At 34.4% G+C, this 21,782-nt stretch overlaps 1 protein-coding gene across 3 annotated transcripts in view; it reads right to left on the minus strand.

Annotated features, from left to right (window-relative positions):
• The window catches only part of Sclt1 (sodium channel and clathrin linker 1), a 153,144-nt gene that overhangs the window by 98,201 nt on the left and 33,161 nt on the right, over positions 1-21,782 (minus strand). For all 3 annotated transcript variants that reach the window (XM_047567126.1, XM_047567125.1, XM_047567124.1), the window contains 3 exons: positions 12,952-13,087; positions 8,170-8,292; positions 6,235-6,300 (listed from right to left, as the gene is read on the minus strand). In XM_047567126.1, coding sequence (XP_047423082.1) covers positions 6,235-6,300; positions 8,170-8,292; positions 12,952-13,087 — 325 coding nt within the window. The remainder of the gene's footprint in view (positions 1-6,234; positions 6,301-8,169; positions 8,293-12,951; positions 13,088-21,782) is intronic.

Consider the following 21,782-nt stretch of genomic DNA (forward strand, 5'->3'; position numbering starts at 1 on the left):
TCATAATGCACACTACATTATATTTACATTTACAAATTATATTTAAAGTCCACATATTCTTCGTTACTATCTGAGCTTTTTTTGAGGACTGCTTCTCTCAGAACTCCCAGAGCCTGGTATACGATTCAGTACATCCAGGCATCTAGACCTTGGAGGAATGAAGGAATGAATGAATACCTTATTGAGACATGAAAGAAAGCCTCAGGATTTAGTCATTATCTGAAAAAGCTGATTACTACAGATGAGAATTTGGTATTAAGTTCATAAAGCATAATTGACAAGATCAAAAACATCAGGGAAAAATAATATTGAGAGGTAGGTCGATTACACCACACAAGTAAAGTGAAAAAACAAAAAAAACCCAAACAACTAGGTGTAACATTGGGCTTGTGACATTGTGATTTACACTAAGAAACAAAGTTGATAATCCCGATTTCTTGGCAAGCTGTCCCCAAAGCCCTTGGAACATCCAAATTAGTGGTCTTTTTATATGCTAACGAGAAGACTTTGGGTGCAGACTTCCAGGAAAGCCTCCTGACGGGGGTTGGTCACCAGGGGAACAAACCATGTGGTTAGAGGGTTGGAATTTTCAACCCCCTCCACCTTCCACTTCAGATTCCAGAGAGAGAGGAAAGGGAGTTGAAGGCTGAATTGATCAGTCAAGGGCTTAAACAATCCTGTCTACCTAATGGAAGTCTCCACAGCAAACACACTGATGGGGTGTAGGGGCTGGAGGGCGGCTGTCCACTGGAGGTGTCTGGAGGATGGTGTATCTGACGGGGTTTTATGCCCCTTCTTCCTATGCACTGTGAAGCTGAAGTCTTCCAAAGAAGCCTTATCTCTATTGGAGATCTTGCAGGCCGCCTAGCCACGGCTGAGTAAAACACTGTGATTGTGGAGTGAAGGAATGCTTCATGTCTACAGCCAAGATGATCTTGTGCTGCTGCACACCCTGGCGTTCACCAGTCGTCCCAGCTACTAAGGAGGCAGAAGCAGGAGGAAAACAGGCCCAAGAGTTTGAGGCCAGCCTGGGCAACATTGCAAGAGCCCACCAAAATAACAAAAGGAAATGTGAAGCATTAAGAATCATGGTAGAGAAATGTAATTTGTCATATATCCATGTATCTATTTACCATTATACTAAAGGATTCATATGTGTTAATTCTTTTTAAGCATAATTAAGGATGTGAAAAACCTATATACTCGAAACTACAAAACAGAGTTTCTTTGATGAAGGAAATTTTAAAACTTCAAAGTTAGCAGAAGGAAGAAAATAACAAAGATTAGAGCAAAGAAAACAAAATACAACAAATAAAACACATTCATTCTCTGTTCAAGGACTGCAGAACTTAATATTGTGAAAATGTCCATATTACCCAAAGCGAGTTACAAATCCAATGCAATCCTTATCAAAATTCCAATGGAATTTTTTGCAGAAATAGAAAAACAAAATCCCAAAATTCACATGAAATCACAAAAGTTCATACATAAATAGCCAAATCAGTCTTCAGAAACAATGACAGAAGTGGAGGTATCACATTTTCTAATTTCAAAATTTCAGAATATGTAATAGATCAAAACAGTAGGACATTGGCCTGAAGTCAGACACACTAGTGGAACAAAACTTGATGCCAGAAATAACAACTGATCTTCTGACAAGAATGCCAAGAATATACAAAGTGGCACAGTTAGTTCTCAATAAAGGGCACGTGGAAAATCTGGAGATCCACACAGAAAAGAATAAAACTGGACTCCTATTCCATACCACAAACAAACTAAGAAAAGACTGAGACTTAAACCCAGGGCATGTACCTGTAGAACTCCTGGAAGAAAACCCAGAGGAAAAGCTTTGGGACAGTGGTCTTGGCCATGTCCATTAAAATGACACCAAAAGCACAGGCAATTAGAACAAAAATGATCAAGTGAAAACTAAGGAAAATAGAAAGCTTCTGTACAGCAAAGGGAACACTAAACATTGAAAAGGCAACCCATGGGCTGGGGAAAACAATCTGCAAACCATTCAGCAAATAAGGAAGTGATCTCCAAAATATTCAAGGAATTTCTACAATTCAATAGTAAAAAATGAACAACTTGATTTTAAAATGGGTTAAGTATTATTTTTTCAGCCTATGTGCCTCCTTAAATCTAAAGTGAATTTCTTGGAGATAACATATAATTTTTTTTTAATTCATTCAGTCACTCTGTGACTTTTCACTGAGGAGTTTAACCCATTTACATTTAAGATAGTTGTTGGTAGGAAAGGATTTAATACTGCCATTTTATTAGGTATTGTCAGTGAATCTTATATCGTTTTGTCTTTTTCTTCCTTAATGTCTTTGTGTTTTGTTGATACTCTGATAATATCCTGATTATTTTCTCTTTCTTATGTAAACTATGCAGGTTGTGTGTGGGGGGGAGGGGGGCGGTATCCCCTACCAGTGCATTTTAAACTGATAACTATTTTTAATTGCATATAAAAACGTCTACATTTTAGCTTCTCTTTCCTACATTTGTTACTGCTGTTACAATTAACATCTAGTCATATTATGTATCTTCCAATATATTTGTACTACTTTTTTAAAAATATGTTTTGTAGTTATAGATAGATGCAATACCTTTATTTTATTTTTATGTGGTGCTGAGGATCAAATCCAGGGCCTAATGCATACTAGGTGAGCACTCCGCCACTGAGCCACAACCCCAGCCCCTATTTGTACTACTTTTGCCTTTTAAATTCTATGTTGGAATTAAAGGTGGTTTACTCGCCAACATTAGAGTAAGGCAGTACTCTTTGTCTGTATGTCCCTTTGCTAACACGTTTCATACTTTCTTAGGTTCTTGTGCAGCTATTTAACATCCTTTCTCTTCAACTTAAAGAATTTCCTTTGGCATTTCTTAATAAGATGGATGTAGTGGTGATAAACTCTCTGATTTTTTTGTTTCTTTTTCATTTGAAGATGAGTTTTGCTGGGTATAGAATTGTTTGGCAGTGTTTTACTTTCAGTACTCTGAAAATATAATCCCACTCCCTTCCCGTCTGTAAGTTTTCTGCTAAAAAATCTTTGTTATTTTGTGGGTTCATTTATTATGGGTAAGTTCCTTTCTCTTGCTGCTCTCAAAATATGCTGGCTTTCAAAATTTGACTATCATGTGTCTGGATATGAATTTCTTTGGGTTAATTTAAGTGTTTTTTCTGGATCTCTTGGATTTAAATATCTATTTCCTTATCATGACTTGGGAAGTTTTCAGCCACTGTGTCTTTGAATATCTTTGTGGTCCTTTTTTCTTCTTGTTTTTGAACTTCTAAAATGTATATATTGGTCCACTTAATGATATCCCTTAAATCAATCTTTCTTTCTCTTTCTTCCTTTCTTTCTCTTTCTTCCTTTCTCTTTCTTTCTTTCTTTCTTTCTTTCTTTCTTTCTTTCTTTCTTTCTTTCTTGTTGTTCTAGTTGTTCTTGATTTCTACTAATCTGTTTTTCAGTTCTGTCATTCTTTCTTCCTTTTGACTTAGCCTTCTATGGAATCTTTAGTGAATTTTTCAAGTTCAGTGTATTACATTCTTTAGCTTTATGATTTCTGTTTGGTATTTTTATATATTTTCTCTTTGTTGACATTTCCATATTGCTCATGCATTGTCCTCTTAACCTTGGTGAGCACCTTAATGAGAGTTACTTTTAATCCTCTATTTGGTAAACCATAACTTTTTTTCAGTAGGACTGATTTCTGGAGCTTTATCTGGTTCTTTTGTTTGAAACACCTTTGGCTGGTTATTTTTCTGTGACTCTATTTTGCTGTCTGTGCCTTAGAGAAAGCAGATAATCCTCCTACTTTTCACAGATTTGCTTCTTACCAGAGAAGACCCCACCAGTCAGTCAACCAGAGATGTGAGAGGCCTTTACCAATTCTCTTCCTCACCAGGGAGATGGAGGCAGTTGTGTTTTTTGTGATTCTTTTCTATGCTAAACTGGAGATTAGCAGAGAGCTATGACCTATAACATCCCAAGCCACCCTCTCCACTGTTCCCTGCTTGTGCTGGATTGGACAGGGCCCAAGACTGGCAAGACAGATGAGTTATCTGGGAAATCTTTGAGAAGCTGGGGTGTTGGACACACAGATCTCTTTCTTCCTTCAGGGGAAGCTGAAAGCTGATTTTTCCATTCCCTTGTTCTGTAGTGAGCAAGACAGAAGATCAATAGTATCTATCAGTCCCAGCCAGTGCCTGCATTCTCCTGTGGGAAGCTAGACTGTGCTGGACCTGTTAGAGCTTCAAAGGTAGCAGGATGAAAGCCGGTCTGGAGCCCCTTTAGAAATGATGGGGCTCTAGATGTGCACATCAAACCCTTACTTCCTCTGGATGATGGCAGGTGTTAGGGGCTCCTTTTAGATAAAGTAGTGCTACACTGGAAGCAGAGTCCAAATCCCCCTCCTGAGGTCCATGGGACTGGTTCCACATTTTCCTGGGATATAAGAGCCTTTCAATTAATTTCTGATTTCTCATGAAAGAAATTTGTCTATGAGTAATTGGTAAATCAAGGTCTATGGGGAGAAAGAAGGATCCAATTCTTTCTCCTCTGCCATGTTGCTCCAGTTACACCAAAATACAGCTTATTTATTCGCTGCACATTCATTAAGTACATCTCTAGGAACCTACTCATTTAGTGAGTTTATTCATGTAATCAGAAAACAATTTTTAATGGAAACTGCTTGATTTTTAAAAGGAACTTTTTCTTCAAATTTGATCTTGACTAAAATTTGCTCTTATAACTAAGCTCTGAGTGCTCTTTGGGACACACAAGATCTTTAAGGTCATTTAGGCTGTTCCTTTTATACTTAGTAGTCTTGTTTGACATTTTTTACATAAATTTAAAAAAAACTCAAGTTTGAAAATTTCTCAACCATTTTCCTTTATTTTAAATAACTACAGAATTTTTTCTCTGCTTTTTTTCTTATTTTTCTGTTTTTGGTCCTGAGGATTGGACCCAGGGCCTTGCACATGCTAAGCAGATTCTCTACCATTGAATTATACAACCAGCTCCTTCTATGGTTTTTACAACATTCTCCTTTATCCATCTTGCCACTCCTTTATCACTTTATTTACTCTTAGCTTTCACCTGACACCACAAATTCTTCTGCCTTAGATTTTAAGGTATTCTTCAGTAATCAAAGACTGATTCTCCATGACTTTTGCTTTCATCAAAATCATTTTGGGCTATTTATAATAAAATAGGGTCTATGTGGTATATTAGATACAAAAGGATTATATAATTCCCACAAATCTAGGAGATATACTGAAAGAAATTACAAACATTTGTGATTAGGTTAAAGTATTAATTCCCTAAAGAAATACATTATTAAAAATACTCTTAATTTTAAGAATCAGTAATCATTTTATTTTAGAGTGCATCATGAGCATTTTTAAACTCTAGAAATATTGTCAAAAATTCTAAGTGACTACAAATTCTAATTTTAACATAAGTAGAACAGGGAGACATTTGTTGATTGACATTTTATATGTTTAAAGGAGAAAAAAATTTTAAAGTACAATAAAATTGGATAACTTACTTTTGATGATGCAACTCTACTCTTAAACAAAGACATTTTTATTGAACACTAATAAGGATCAGCAGAGTAAGCAAGCAAGAATGAAGAAAGGAATGAGAGGGTTCACCAGGCATGTCATAATCCTATTACTTAACAATAGAGTAAAAGTAAAATTCCAAGTAAAGAAAACAAAAGGCAAGTAGGACAACAAAAAGGTAAAGAGTGAAACTGGAAAAACTAATGATATTTGTTGTAGGAAACTCCAGGGAAATTTAGGTGTATCTAAGTTGCTACTGATAATTGACACATGGTTCTTAGTTTCCTATTTTTTTAAAGAAAATGAGCAATTCATTCATTCAACAAACAAGTGAACTCTTCTTATCATACACCTGGCAGTACGTGAGATGCATTACAATGTATAAAGTGTGTGGTCCACTCGTGAGAGCTCAGTCTAGAGAATCTTCAGATTTGGAAATATTTCAGATACATATTAGTCAGATCTCCATAAGGTACTATGAACTATGTCATGTGACTGAATGTATAAAAGATAAAAAAAGAACTGTCTACCTATTTTAATGTCATGAATGTTTTGTGGTTTTTGATTTAAATTAGAATAAATAGACATGAATATTTACAGTGACAATTTCTAGTTTATAAAAACAAGTACAGTAAAATGGTTCTTTCACTTACCAATTCTACATTCTCTTTAGTAACATTCAATTCTTTGGTCAGCCGTTCATATCTGGTCAGCTGATCCTAGTGGGAGAGTAGGGGGAGAATATGAACAACATTTTCTTGCAATTCATATTTGAAATGAAACTAAAATTAAGTTTAAAGTCATGACTAAATTTAGTGTTTCTTCTATTATTGTGTGAATATTCAAAGAAATAAAAAAAATTTAAACGACTAAAAAATTAAATAAGGAAGCAATGTTGATACTACTGTAGCTATTTATGCTTCATATAAAATCATTATTTCTAGAAATCAATCCATTAGGAAATACTATTTTAAGACTCAAGACATATTACCAAAAATTTGAATTAATTAGAAGTTCCTAATGCTAGAGGAACCCTACCTAGTATTGGAAAACCACATTCAAAACTATTCAAAAGCCTACAAAACAAACCACAGCAGAGCAATTACTGCCTGGTGCTTTTTAAAAAATTCTCATGCCTACAAGGGTAAAATTGTTTGATTAGCTGTTATGATCCTATTAAACATTATTTCTGCAGGTAACACAAAGTTGGGAGAGGCTGTTAGTAAGATGACAGAATTAAAGATTAAAAGGCAACCAGGGAAATAAAGATGAAGTGTTATTTTAAAAGTCACATATTAAAAAAACCTTTCTGCATAGCTACAGTACAAGAATGATCTTATTCAGGTGGAAAATCAAAAAAACGAAAACCTCATGGGCTTTGCTGACCTAAATGAGGCAACAATTCTCAAGAACTTACTTTTATTAAAAATGGTTTCTAGCCGAGCACGGTGGTGCACTCCTGTAATCCCAGTGACCTGGGAGGCTGAGGCAGGAGAGTGCGAGTTCAAAGTCAGCCTCAGGAATGGCAAGGCGCTTAGCAACTCGGTGAGACCCTGTCTCTAAATAAAACACAAAATAGGGCAAGGGATGTGGCTCAGTGGTTGAGTGGTGAGTGGCTGAGTTCAAACCCCGGCAGTACCCAAAAAAAAAAAAAAAAAAGGTTTCTAGATCTGAAAGGTTAAAGTTTCAGCTCAAATTGCATGTGTATTATTTCAAACCAGGGCATGTATAGAAAAAATTATTTTTTAAACTGTAAAGCATCATGTAAGCATTGTTTTTTGACTTCTGTGAGTAGGAATTAACTATAATGATTATTATTAGAATAGTCATAAATTAGAATTAAGAAAGTTTATAAATGGGAGTTAAAAAATTATGAGAACCAACTTAAATAGTTGCTTCTCAAGATACACAGAAAAGGGGTTAGAATTAGAATTTGTTCAGAGGGCTCAATGCACTTGGCAGTCAAAGAATCAACAAAGGAACAAAGACAGATTTTCCAGTGGAATGGCTGGTGGGTCTCCTACGGCAGCAATTTCTTGTGTTAGAGGCAAAGCAAAAGCTAGCAGTCCACTTGGAAAGGATGTAAAATGACTCTTGCTTTTGGTAGGAAAAAGTTAAAAGTTAAAATGGTTATCTTAATAACCATGAAGAGCTCTTTATATTAAATGACTTTGATAAATTTATGGTAGATAAACTTGACATCTACTTTTAATAGGCCACATGTAAGGACATAAACATTTTTATTTTACATAGTGCTGTCACCATAATCTAAGACACAGTCTGTTTTGTTTCAAAATAGGTAGGAAATCAGGCAAATGAAAGCTTTGGAGGTCTATTTACACAAAATAATCTAATAGTTGCTTCTTAGAACTAAATACAGCTTTTATTGCTAATCACATTATAAAAGCAAATGTGCACTGGGGCAGTGTTTTAATTATCTTATCTGTTTAAGAGATTTCTGAGCAGCAGAGATCCATTTATTGTTAACACAAAAACACAGTGGAGACTTTCGTACTCCTCCCTAATGCAGTTTCTTTGGAATGCAATTTCTTACAGACCCATAAGCAAATCATGAAATCCAAGACTACCTTTTGCTTTTTGCTTTCAAGTACTTGAATTTGGGCCTCGGTCATATGCTCCTGGTAAATTTTCTGAAGACTGTCCAACTCCTGAGCAACAGTCTGCCAGAGTTCTACGGCTTGAATTTTTTCCTATGGGGGGGAGGGAGAAACTCATTAATTATTAGCAGGCTATTTACTATATAGTGCAAATGGATCATGTTCTTTTACAAATGAGTTCTCATAAAGTTAGAGAGTGAAAATAGAACTTGCGTAAAGAGGTGTAGTTACGCATGGTTTAATGACGGGAATAGGTTCTAAGAAATGCAATTTCGCCATGTGTGAACATTACATATTTACACAAATGGCTACATGGTAAGGAGGTGATAAAATCCTATGGGACCACCACTGGACACACTGTCCATCACAGACTGATATGGATATGGCACATAACCATATCACAGTTGTCATATGTACATATTTTCCTTTGCAGTCCTTGGGATCAACCCAGTCCCTCTCACACAGAAGGCAGGTGCTTTACCTCTCAGCAACATCCCCAGCTTGAGTTAGAACTTTTGATGAAGTTTTATTAATAATAATTTAGAGAATAAACCCGAAGATGAAAATTTTCTTTCTCTGAAATTATCTTTTTACTCAGATTTCATAGCTAACAGTAAAAGCCTTATCAGAGATAAAGACTAAAACCATTCTACAGGAGGAACACTTGAGCTCATGAGTTTGAGACCAGCCTGGGCAACACAGCAAGATCCCTCTTAAAACAACAAAAAACAATAGTAATGAGAAGAAAAGAAAAAGAGAAGGAACTAAAGAAAGAGTTAACAAAGAAAAAATTAACTTATAAAACAGAAACTGGTACTTATTCCACAAGAAAGTATAAACCTTAGAAATTTTGAAGAAAAGCTGGTTTTAATTTATAATACAATTAATATTGACAGATACAAAAAACACAGAACAAAAATAATAGGCTCTTTGGGGTTCTAAATAATTTTTAGGTGTTCTGAAGAAGGGTCCTGAAACCTAAAAAGCTGAGGAACACTAACCTAGTAGGTAGAGGCCATTACTGTCTGTTTAGGGAAGTAGAAACCAAGGTTCAGGTGACTCGCCTAGGGTCCCTCAGCAAGTTGTTGACTGAGTCTGGAAGAAATTTTCATCTATTTGTCTATAAGTCCAACCTTTCAAATTCCAGGTCAGCACAAAACCACCCTCTTAGCTTTAGTAAGAAGGTGCAGGGGAAAGGTATGCATTTTTAAAAAGAACACAGTGAGTAAATACAGGTTTCTGAGTTCTATAAAACTATTACTAAAGTATAATATGCATTCAGAAAATGCAGCAACCATGAATTTTTATAGAGAACACAGTCACAGAATCAGCATGCAGTCTGAGACAGTGAGCATCATTACCATCACCTAGACAGGAGCCCCACGGGAGCCCCCCATGCCTACGATTCCCATCAAATGACTGTGGTCCTGTATTGTAATGTGTAAATACCACCATGGTTTTATAATGTGTAGACCAACACAGAATCTGAAACCAGAAAACCTGGGTTGAATTCCTAATTTGGGCTGAATAATCCTGGAAAATCCTCTTTGTTTCCTTAAGACTTAGTTTTCACTTCATTTTATTAATGACTGAAGTCATAGAAATGTCTCATACTTCAAAAGGTTCTACTATTTCCCAAACTGGCCTGATGACAAGCATCACCTGCACTAGTAGTTAAAAAACCCAGACTCTCCTAGAGTAGTGGGTTCTCAAAAGACTAACATTACCGACCTCATCTGAGACTGTTAAAAATGCAAAGTATTGAGCTCTATCTCAGGTATCTTGGGTCACAAATTGTGTGGGTAAGAGAGTAGTAATCTATTTCAAAAAGTCCTCTGGTGATTATGGTAGACACTAAACTAAATCCTGAGTATCACTAAGTAATATATATTTTTTAAATGGGTACAGTAGCACATGCCTGTAATCCCAGCAGCTCAGTAGGCTGAGGCAGGAGGATTTCAAGTTCAAAGTCAGCCTCAGCAACTCAGAGAGGCCCTAACCAACTCAGTAAGACCCTATCTCAAAATAAAAAAGGGCTGGGGATATGGCTCAGTGGTTAAGCACCCCTGGGTTCAATTCCCCAGTACCAAAACAAAACAAAAAACCCCTAGAACTAATATATTATTTTTAAGTAGTATGAATTTATCATTTGGATCAAATGCAATTTAACTGATTCCATATTTTAGAATTTAAACTATTTCCAAATTTTCATTGTCACAAATATTATATGAACACATTTATTCATACATTTTCCCATATAATTCTTTAGGAGAGATGCCTAGAATCTATTTGATATCATTATCTAAATATGTGGTCAAAGTATACAAACATTTCTAAAGTTCTTAGTGACAATTTGCATTCCACAAAGATTTTTTTAAATTGCACTACTGTAACAGAACAACATATTTGAAACTAAAAATAATAAGTTACTTAATACTGTGCTCTTACTATCAGCTCCTAAAGCAATATATGTGCTCTACACTATATCTTTTGCACATAATTTTAATTCTTATTTGTCTATCTTGCTGTTCAGTAATGATAAAAATATAGCAAGTTAATTAACTACATATGTGTTCAGCATTATAAAGTGCTTTATGGGAATTTAAAAAATCTAATTGCCATAAGAACCCCAGAAGACAAAAATCATTATACTCCCCATATATAAATAAGGAAGGTGAGGCACAAGAAGTTTCCCAAGATCACAGAGTCTGAAAGTAAAATGGAGACCAAACTCAAGAAATCTGACCAGAATCAACACCTCATCACCAGCCATAACTTATTCCTAAAGCCTGTGTGTACCAAGCCAGCAGGAACCTACCCAGACACCAAAACCTGTGTGCAATAGTCCTTTATGTAAAATGGCAAAGGATCTGTAGATAACCTACGTGCATCACCTTGTATACTATCTGCAGTTCATCCATGATACCTAATACAATGTAAACGCTACATACATACTTTGTATGCCATATTGCTTGGGCAGTAAATAACACAAAAGTCTGTATATGTTCAGTACAGAAAAAAAATTTTTCCAGCTATTTTTGATCCACAGTTGCTTCACTGATGTATAACACACAGATACAAAGAGCTGACTGTACTTTGATGAAGTATAATGTTACAAAGAATTCTTTTTTCTCTCAATATTTGACTTTAAGTTGTATTTAATTTTTGTCTGCTTAGTTTGGATTCATGTAGTTTTCACACATGACACAAAGTTCTTTCAATTTGTAATGGATAAAAATACAATTGTTTGTGTTTTATTAGACCTATATAAATAAATACAAAAAATAGACATGTAGAAGTAATAAGCAAAAGTAACATTTGACCCATTGTCTTAAAACTTACAAAGAAATAAGAAACGCACACTGTTTTTTCACACCTTTTGAAAGATAAATTTAATATCTGGTAAGAAATCATTTAAGTATAAATTAACTTCCATTTACTTCTGTATGAACGACTGTAAATCACTCCTAGTCTGGAACAAAGAATATGCTAATTAATTTTCCTAATTAATTTTAAACTCCCTCCATTTACGTATTTTTTTTTAAATTCAATGTTTAATACGTGCTTCTTATCAAGAAAATACAACCTTTCTGACTTAAAATATCACTTTCATAAGTAAAGAATTTCAAAGCCAAACTTTCAAGGAATAAAATTATGACTTTTCACTGATAATTATAAAGTCAAAATTATAATCTATAATTTCTAACCCCATTTACAAATGAGGAAACCGAGGTCCAAAGAAATTTTTCTGTAATTTCACAGTTAGAAAATAGTAGAATAGCAACTCAAAGATATACAAGATACTCAGGATACAAAGATACTTAGAATATGAGGTTGTAAAATAAATTTTCCTATATATAAATTGACAAAAATTTACAGTGCTGAAAAACAGGATAGATAGAACACAGCTATAGCTCCCCAAAGATTTTAATCACTATGAGGGAAGAAAAAAGGAGAAAAAGTATAATTCTAGAAGTATGACTTTAGAAAAATGTAATATACAATATTTGAAAATTGAATAAAATACCAGAAGAAAACACAGAAAAATGTAAACTTAGGGAAGCGGGATAACATGATTTTCTTTCTTTCTCTTTTTTATTTATTTTATTCTACTTTATTATTTTATGTGTGTGGTACTGGAAACTAAATCCAGGAATACTCTGCTACTGATCTACACCCTCAATCCTCTTGTATATTTTTTATTTTGAGACACAGTTTTGCTAAATTGTAGAGGCTGGTGTTGAACTTGTAATCCTCCTGCTTTAGTCTCTCAATTCATTGAGATTACAGGTACACAATACCACACCCAGTTGATGGTTTTATTTTTTTCAATATTTTTTAGTTGTTAATGGACCTTTATTTTTATTATTTATATGTGGTGCTGAGAATCAAAGCTAGCACCTCACACATGCTAGGCTAGTGCTCTATCCCTCACACACAACCCAGGTTCTGTGTTTTGTTTTGTTTTGTTTTTTCTTTTAAAAATTTCTTTTGACATTAAAATATTCTTATAGGGCAAAAAAAAATTAATCATGTCAAAAGCATTATGATTCAATTACACAGTATACTGGGCAAATACCAAATGGTAAGGGTATTTATACAATTTTTTTAAAAAACAATTCTTATATACTATAGAAAATCATCAAGTGCTAACAGTTTTGTTATTCTCTATCATTCATAAATAATGACTAATGCAAAGTCTTAAAATCTCTGTAAAATCAGTCTATAGCTTTAAAAAATACTGTCACTTACTTGATTGGCTAGTTGCAACTGTTCTTGAAGGTTCTTGACTGTTTCTTCATCTGTATATATATCACTTTCTATCTCTGAGCCAAAGGGAAGGGCCTCCAATTGCTTTTCAACAACATCTTTTAATTCACTGTGCAAACTTTGAGACAAACAATGTAATAACAATTTCAATTTATTTTAATGCAGTAATTACTGTTTTGGGATCAATTAAATAAACATTTGTTTCAAAAATAATTCTTTGTACAAGATAATTAAGTAGACATCAAATAAAAAATTAGAAGTGCTTAATCACCATTAAACACTGTATTTTGTGGATAAAAAGATGAACAATTTCAAATGCATTAAATTGATAATAATTAACTCAAGCAGAGTTTGGTTTGTCCTTGAGATATTATTTTTTCAAGAAAAAAGGCAAAATTTAGATGTTACACCTTAGGAAATGATAAAAACAAGCCACTTAAGAAAATAATTTGAAGTGTTAGTATCATATAGTCAAATAAATGGAACCTTTTATCTTATAGAATTATTTGTTACTTTCTTTGATGTGTTTCACAAAACTCATTTGAATTAACTAGTTCAGTTTAAAAACAGAGCAGAATAAAATGGTTGCTGGTTATGAAACCAAGACTACCAGAAACTCTTCTTCCCAGAACATATTTACATAAGCTTGATCATAATTCTGAGAACCTTCAATCTTAATATTAAATTACAGATATTTCAAGCTTTAAAACAACTATAAAAAAGCACAGTAAAGTACACCTTGAAAGGCTGTTTTATTTTAAATGATATAAACCTAAAAAGAATAAAATTTGATATCAAAAAATTTTGAAAATACATATTTAATATAATTGCTAGCATCAAATATTACTGATAGCAAACACATCTCAAGGTGAAAATTCAAAGGAAATCACATCCCAACTACTTAAAACTTTCAGAGAATTATCTCCTCATACTACAAATCTCTGAAACTAGAAAAATTCAATTTTAATTTTCAGAACATACTTATCAAAATTGAAGTTCTCAAATATAATAAAATGAAATAATTACTTTAAAAACAACAAAAAAATTACTCTCTAAGAAAAGGACAAGACTTGTTAATTATTTTATAATTAGAAAAGTACTTAGAAGTACCAATAACAGGAATGTTTTTATTGTTAAATGTCTAACAGTATTTTTAAAAGATTTATCTTTTGGATATAAAATTATACTTAATAGAGAAAAATGAACAATATAGAAATATAAGCAAGAGTTTAGGAAAGACATGCTCAATTCCAGAGAAAAAACAGTAATGCTGTGATGTATTTTCTAGCAGAACTTTTACTGTTGAAAATAAACAAATAGAATTTTTGTCATACTGCTGATATAATCTGCTTTTAAACTATTATTAAAATATTTACATTCTATTATAAAAACTTTTCTATGAACATTTTAATGATGACAAATATTTCTTTGTAAATGATTTACTGCATAATAATCTATCAATTCTCCAAATGATTTTAAATAAATAACAAAGGAAATGGACAAAATAGTAAAACAAACTTTAATCATATATCATTACATGTGTTTTCATTTCTCTCAACTATAAATGGTGCATGTATGGTCTCTGTGTAAGTTTTAATAAATGTTTACCTTTCATTTGTGTGTATTTTATGATAGTAAATTGTAAAATATACTCATATATTTTATGCATCCATGACCTATCTTTTAAAAACATTTTTTTAAATATTTCTGGGCTACATAGTTTGTTAATCTGCCAGATTTTTCAAATTATTGGAAATCTGCCCCCATTAAAAAAAACAAAACAACAATAACAACAACAAACTGTCTCTAAGTGGATCCATGGAGTTTGAATCCATGTTGTTCAAGGGCCAATCACACATAAATTTAAGCTCTTTTCTCTATTTTCCCTGTGTCTCCTACCTTACTCTCATATTCTCTCCCCTTATCTCTCTGATCTTGTAGCATTCCAATTATTCTCTCTTCAATTACACCTCATCTCTAGTAATCTATTTTTCAGTTTAGAATTTGTATTTGTTCCTTTTTTTAAAAGTATTTAGTACTCATATCAAAGTTCTCAATTTTGTATCTGATTTCATTGGAACTATTAAGCATAGTTATATTAGAGCCCAGCCTGTGGATCTATTTCTATTTCTTATTTATGATTTAGAATTTTGTTTTACCATACTATCTTTAATCTTCCAGTCACTTGTTCTTTTTATGCCACATATGAGGTAGATATTACATATTAGAAAGTACAGTGATATTTTGTGGTCTAACAATATGATCTTTAAAATCATCGTCTTATTTTTTCTAGATGGCGAGGGGCATTCTCAAATCCGAATCATTTTATGCCAATATCAAAGAGTCAAGATACATCAGAGCCATGTTTTAGATCAGTCTATGTCTGAGGCACTCTTATTCCTAAGCTATCCCAATCCAATGTCTAGACGTGTGTGAGACACTTAATTATAATTCCATGGACCCTGAAAGTAAATATCCACCTTTCTAGCCATGTGAATTTGTCTCAAGCTCACCTCAGTTTTTAAGCCTCTTTCCACGACTCTTTTGGGACAGTGTACACCCAGGGAAAGCAGTCCAGATTCAGACTTACATTTCTGCATTTCTTTTCCTGGTCTTTGATCTATAATACCTCACTGATTTTCATTCCTTTACACAGATTTGGTTTTCATTATTTTTGTCCGAATTTGTAGTTTTAACCCTAACTCTCATAAGAAGATTAATTACCTATTCTGCCATTAATGGAAACAATACTATTTTCAATTTTATTTTTTAACTTATTAAAAATGATAAAAGGTTATGAATACTATTTTTGGCTATATCTCACTAGTTTGATATTCTGTTCTTTTTTTGAGACAAGATCTAGCTATGCTGCCCAGCTGGCTAGAACCCCTGGGCTCAAGGGATCTACCTATCTCTGCCTACCAAGTAGCTGGCATTATAGATGTGCACTGATATGCCTGGTCTGTCCATTTGCAGTAGCTTTTAATTTTAGTGTTTGATTCTTTTTATCTATAGTAAAGAGCAATTGTTTGTGTCCATCTTTTGCTATGTCTTATTTTATTACAGGTGTGGTTTATGTTTTTTTTTAAATTGGTATGTGTGCATGGGGTGGGGAGGGTTTGCCATTTATAACTATGTTTGTAAATGTTTCAAGTCTCTGAAAGACCTATTGTTGTTGGTTAATACATGAGTGTATGCAAAAGATATCCACGCACATATACTTGATACTTTTTCCTTATATTCTCCATGACCTTGCTTATTTTTGACCTTGTTTTCTTTGATATACACAAATACATATTTGTAAATATTGAATATAAATTTTATCTGATTCTACAAGGATATTAGCAATATAATTGAGAAAACCATTAAAGTACCATAAGGTTTAGGGAATTAATCTATTTTAAGGCATTATTTTTATGTATGTGTTATAGTTTGAATATGAGGTGCACCTCTAAAGCTCCTATGTTGGTACAGGAATATTCAGAGGTGAAATGATTAGGTTAGGCGAGCTGTAACCTAGTTTGAATGGACTAAATGGATGGTAACTGCAGACCAGTGGGGCCTGGCTGGAGGAGGCGGGTCACAGTGGGTGTGCCCTGGAAGGGTTCTTCTTCCCTGTGCGCCTTATGCTTTTTGCTTTTTGGCTACCATGAATGGAGCAGTGCTCCTCTACCACGCCTTTCCACCATGCTGTTCTGCCTTACCTTGGGCCCAGAACAAAGAACTCAGCTGATCATGGCTAAACCTCCGAAGCTGTGAGCCAAAATAAACATTTACTCCTTAAGTTGTTCTTATCAGGTATTTTGGTCACAGCAATGAAAAAATGACAATGCAGTATAGTTAAAAAAATCTTGAAGATCAGAAGTCCATAATTTTAGTTCAACAAAGTTCTGAACAGATTATATACAGGTTGATAAGAACAGTTATGGTTATATTCATATTCATTCAAATACAGGAGCAAGTCAAAATGCAAGAGCCATAGGAAAACAGAAAGGAGAAAATTCTATCACACTTACTTGGCCTGACAGTAAGAAAGGAAATCATGTGGAGATTCCAGAGGCAAACAGTGTTATCCTTATTATTAATAACACTAACAGTACCACACATCCGATAGTACCATGCATAGTTGCTTTTTTGGCTGTTACCATTAGTCAATTTCCATAGTACACTCCAAATTCTGGGGAAAAATGTCAGTCTTGCTGGTTAGGCTAACTGCAGAACTGGCTTGCTGAGGGAACAGCTACACTGGCCACTATGAGAAAGCTGGACAATCAGGAAGCAGTTATACAGGATCGCACCTGTTGGCTGAGATCCTGCAGTCAGGAAGTTGCTGGCAGCTGCCATCCACAGGAACACCCTGTCTTGGCTGTGAGAGGTGACTGCTGGAGCTGGGGGCTCCAGAGTCACACTACACTTGTTAGATTCTCACCCTCCAATACACACCTCAGGCTCTGTCTCTCTTCCCACTTGAGTCCCAATGTAGGTCTCTTCAAGTGCTATCATTAGCAGCACCCAATTCATATTCTGATCTAGTTAACAGTTTTCTAGTCTCTGAAGCAACGGAAAACACATTAAAAGGAGGTTGCAGCAGATGTGACTCAAGCTAACATATTTGCCAAAATTTGTTTGTAACTTCACAATTTAAATATGACACAAACTAATAAAAGTATATGAGTTATTTTTTCTGTGAAACCTAAGCCAAATGTGAAAATCTCAATAAATACGAAATGAATAATTGCTGTTAAACTGGAAGTAGTGAAGATAATTAATTACAAAAAGTCAGAAAAATCACAGAGGATTAAAAGGAGATAAAAAGGATTTGAGTGAGACTCACTCTTCTTCAAAGAAACTGAAAAGGAAATTATAAGTGAAATACACTTTATATGGTTTACATTTGACGGACAACAAAAACTACAATTAATAGACTAAAGTAAAGACCATGGCATACCAAAAAATTAAGGAATGCACGTTCCTTGACAAATTTTTTAGAATATCCATTTTTTATGATCCCCCATTTTATTTGACTTTCAAACAAAATACCAACCGGTCTGCCAGAAGACAAGAGGGCTTCCACTATATTTGATGCCAGCTATAATGTGAGGAATACAAAAAAGAAATAGACTTCCTGATCTCCTAGTGTTAACTGTTTTTCGGGAGAAAAGATATTCCTGATGAAATCTTTTTAAAGAAAATAAATATTGTCCTATAATAAAATAAAGTACCTTTACATTCAATTGTTATGTATTTATATTTTGGGTTTAAAGTTATTTACTATGGTTTTCATCATTATTCTCTTTCCACTACCAGTGTCATTTCAAAAAATATTTAAAGAGCACTTATTATAATCACAAAAACAATAAAGCTGAAAACTTATATTGCAAAGCTCTCGTTTTACATATTAAGGAACCAAGGTTCAAACAAATTGAAGTACCGAGACCAGGAAAGTCACCAGTGAGTAGCTGCAGTAATGAAGTTATAAATGATCATCACAGACAAGAGAGTTGGCAGATGTGATCTTCGTAAAGACAAAGAAGAATCAAACATAATACTAGCCTGCATTTCTTTGAACTGCATTTGTTTTTGATAGTAAGATGCACTGTTCTTTTCTGTACCATGAAAAAGAAAAATTACTGCCCGTCAACCTTTGACATGCCATGGACTCTGGCTACATCTCAATTTGAAGGTGTTAAAATGGATGAGGGAGAGAAAGCCCATCTTAGAATCAATTAGATGAAACAGAAGAGTTAAACAAATATATGTAAATATGAAACATTCTAGACAGCTGCTTCATATGACCTCTCCACATGCTCCCCTCACAGGACAGACTTTCTTCATCCTCTAAATCCAAATCTCCTGCGTGACAGTGTCCACACTGAAGGATTATGGAAAATAATATTCCTACAAGACAACTCCCCGAGAAAAATGGAGGGACAGTGTGGCTCGGGAGTAGGGAGGGGAAATGGCCAAACATTAAACCTCTCCCAATGCACCCTTTCCTAATAACAATGGGCCCTAAAGGAAAGGGGTAATTACTGAATGCTGGACCCTAAACTTTGACCTTTCCCCATCGCAAATTAGTTCTAAATGGAGGCACAGCAAATATTCAAACTCTGGGAAACAATAAATCTCAGAGAAAAAATAGCAATGGGCAGGATTTGAGTATTCAACCCTCGGGATCTGGACTCCTCTCTCCCCAGATAACAGTGAGTTTCGATCTTTTTACAACTACCTGCCCTAAGTTAAAGTTCTAACCTGTAGATCTAGTCACTGACTGTCAGAACTGCACATCCACAGTCTCCAATAAAACTATAAAACCCAGACTCCTTCTGTAACTCGGGGAGCCAGCTCCATACCCAGAAAAAGGCCCCTCCCATGCCTGATAGACGGACTTTGCTGCAGAATAAAGGAAAGTTTGCTGATCTGAGGTTTGCTTCCTGTCTCCTGCCTCTGTCATTTGTGGGCCATGAGTTCACACACACCATGACCACAGGGCAGCATTTCTTCTTGGGGTTAATGCAGAATAGCCTAATTAGCCAAATTATTGCTTCCCTTCTTAGGTCACTCCAACACATTCTTTCCAAAACTATCCGGTATTCTCCAGCTTTGAGGTGTAACTGGAAACAATCCTAAAGTGCACACTCTCCTCTGTTTAAAATCTTTAAAGGGCTCACTGTGTTGCTATCTAGGAAGTTCAAACTCCTCAGGAAAGTATACGAAATCTCATGCAGTCTGATCCCTATCCCCCATCCCAGTCTCATCATGAATAATTTTCCTAATTATGCTGAGATATAGTCATAGTAATTAACCTGTAATTCATGGAACGTACATTTTATTTTCAGCTAATGAACTCCCCACTCATTCTGAAGTCATCTTGAATTTCACCCAGTTATTTGAGCCTTGTCTGATATCTCCAGTCAGAGAAAGGTCTTTCACAATTCCACCCTGATCTATAGGGATAGGTTGTAGTTACTGTGCCTGCCATGCCCAGACTTAGGTCGCCTCTGTTGCTCATATTAGTATTTAGAAAATATGACTCTTAGGAAACCGCATGGGCTATTCTGTGTACAGGGAAGCCGATGATTAAATTAAAAGTCTGCATGTTTTTCAAAGGCAGCCCTATCAAGCAAGGTCTATCATAAGATGGCTGGTATAAAGAGCTCTGATGAGCACGAGTAATGGCAGGTGGTTAAACCAACAGGACTGGGCGTCTTGACTTTGAACTACAGAGCAGACAGAATTCTCCTTTTGGTTAGTAGAAGAGTAGAAGGAGCAGCTACACAGAAGGCAGGGTGTCACTACAGAGGAGACCGTGAACGGGAAAGAGGAGCACATCCTCAGAGATGGTCCTGAGGTTTCCCCAGAGCTAGTTACAGTCCATGTACTTCCCTTTCATATATTCCAACCGCCTTAAAATAACATAAGCCCAGTCTCTTGACGCATACAGAGATAAATATGAATATATATTAATATATGTAAATAAGAATATATAAATGTTTTATGTTATACATGTCATCATTCAACAAATATTAATTGAACGTTTCTGACTGAATTTGGCACACACTAAAAATATGATAATTAGGAAAAGTGAAGTCAAATTTAAAACCTTTATATATCAGAAAATGAAAACTCACAAACTTATTACAACAGTATGCAAAATAGCGCTCCAATTTAATTTACTAAGTACTAGTACTTTATAGTCTTTATGTTTCCTGCTTCTGTATTCTAAAGCTCCATATATGCTCAAATAAAAATCTTGCTAGTTTATTCCACTATCTTAAGATTAGAAGAAAAAAATAGAAAGCTCTGTTCCTTGAATATTACAACCTGGGAATAGATATTTAAAACATCCATGAGCTACCATGTTGTAAGGATAATGCCACTCATCATTCATTTCTGCCTCTATCAGAGTGGCTAAAGCCTACAACTGTATTTCTCAGATGTCCCTGAAGTTGGAGTTGGAGATAATATTAAAAAGTTACCAGTAGGAGGTATATAAGGGAAATACAGATATCTTAGTAAGAAAAAGATAAATAGAATATTAAGGGGAAAATGAAAAAGTATTTCATGAGAAAAGATAACCAAATAGATAAACAAACATGAAAAATGATTAACCATATTAGTATTTAGAAAATATAAATTTAAACCACAATGAATTTAATAGTCCAAGTGACAACATTTAAGAAGGTTGATGAGAGCTAGTGCTGGTAAAATGTATTAGTCAATATAAACTTAGAAATATCACTGGTGAAATTTAAACTGGCACAGCAACCTTGAAAATTAAGTTGCCACTATATTGTAAAGTTGAACAGGTGCATAATCTATGACACGGCAATTTCATCCCTGGAAACACTTGTACTTGTGTATGATATTCAGTGAAAAAAAGTAAGTACCAGAACACTAGACAACATGATGTTTATACAGTTTTTAAAAATGAAAAACTAAACAATATGTTTTTTGTGGATATACATACCTATAAAAATTTTTAGAATAACAAATACAAAATTCATGGTAGTGTTTACTTCTGGCAAAGGGAAGAAGGATGGAAACAGGGATGAAAATGTGAATAGATATATAAGTACTGGCAACATTTTTAGTCCCTACTAAGCAGGATGGGGGTTGACAAAGTTTCCATTTTATCAGTACGTTTCCTAACATATATATGACGCTTGATTGATAATATTTATAAGAAACTTAATATGTGCCCTACTCCAAGTCCTTGAAAAAAGGGCTTTATCCTTACAGACAACCTATGAAAAAGGTTTTGTTAATATTTCCAGTTTGTCGATGAGAGAACTAAGCAGAAAGAAGTTCAC

Source organism: Sciurus carolinensis, chromosome 10, assembly GCF_902686445.1.
Source record: "Sciurus carolinensis chromosome 10, mSciCar1.2, whole genome shotgun sequence".
Taxonomy (NCBI): Eukaryota; Metazoa; Chordata; class Mammalia; order Rodentia; family Sciuridae; genus Sciurus; species Sciurus carolinensis.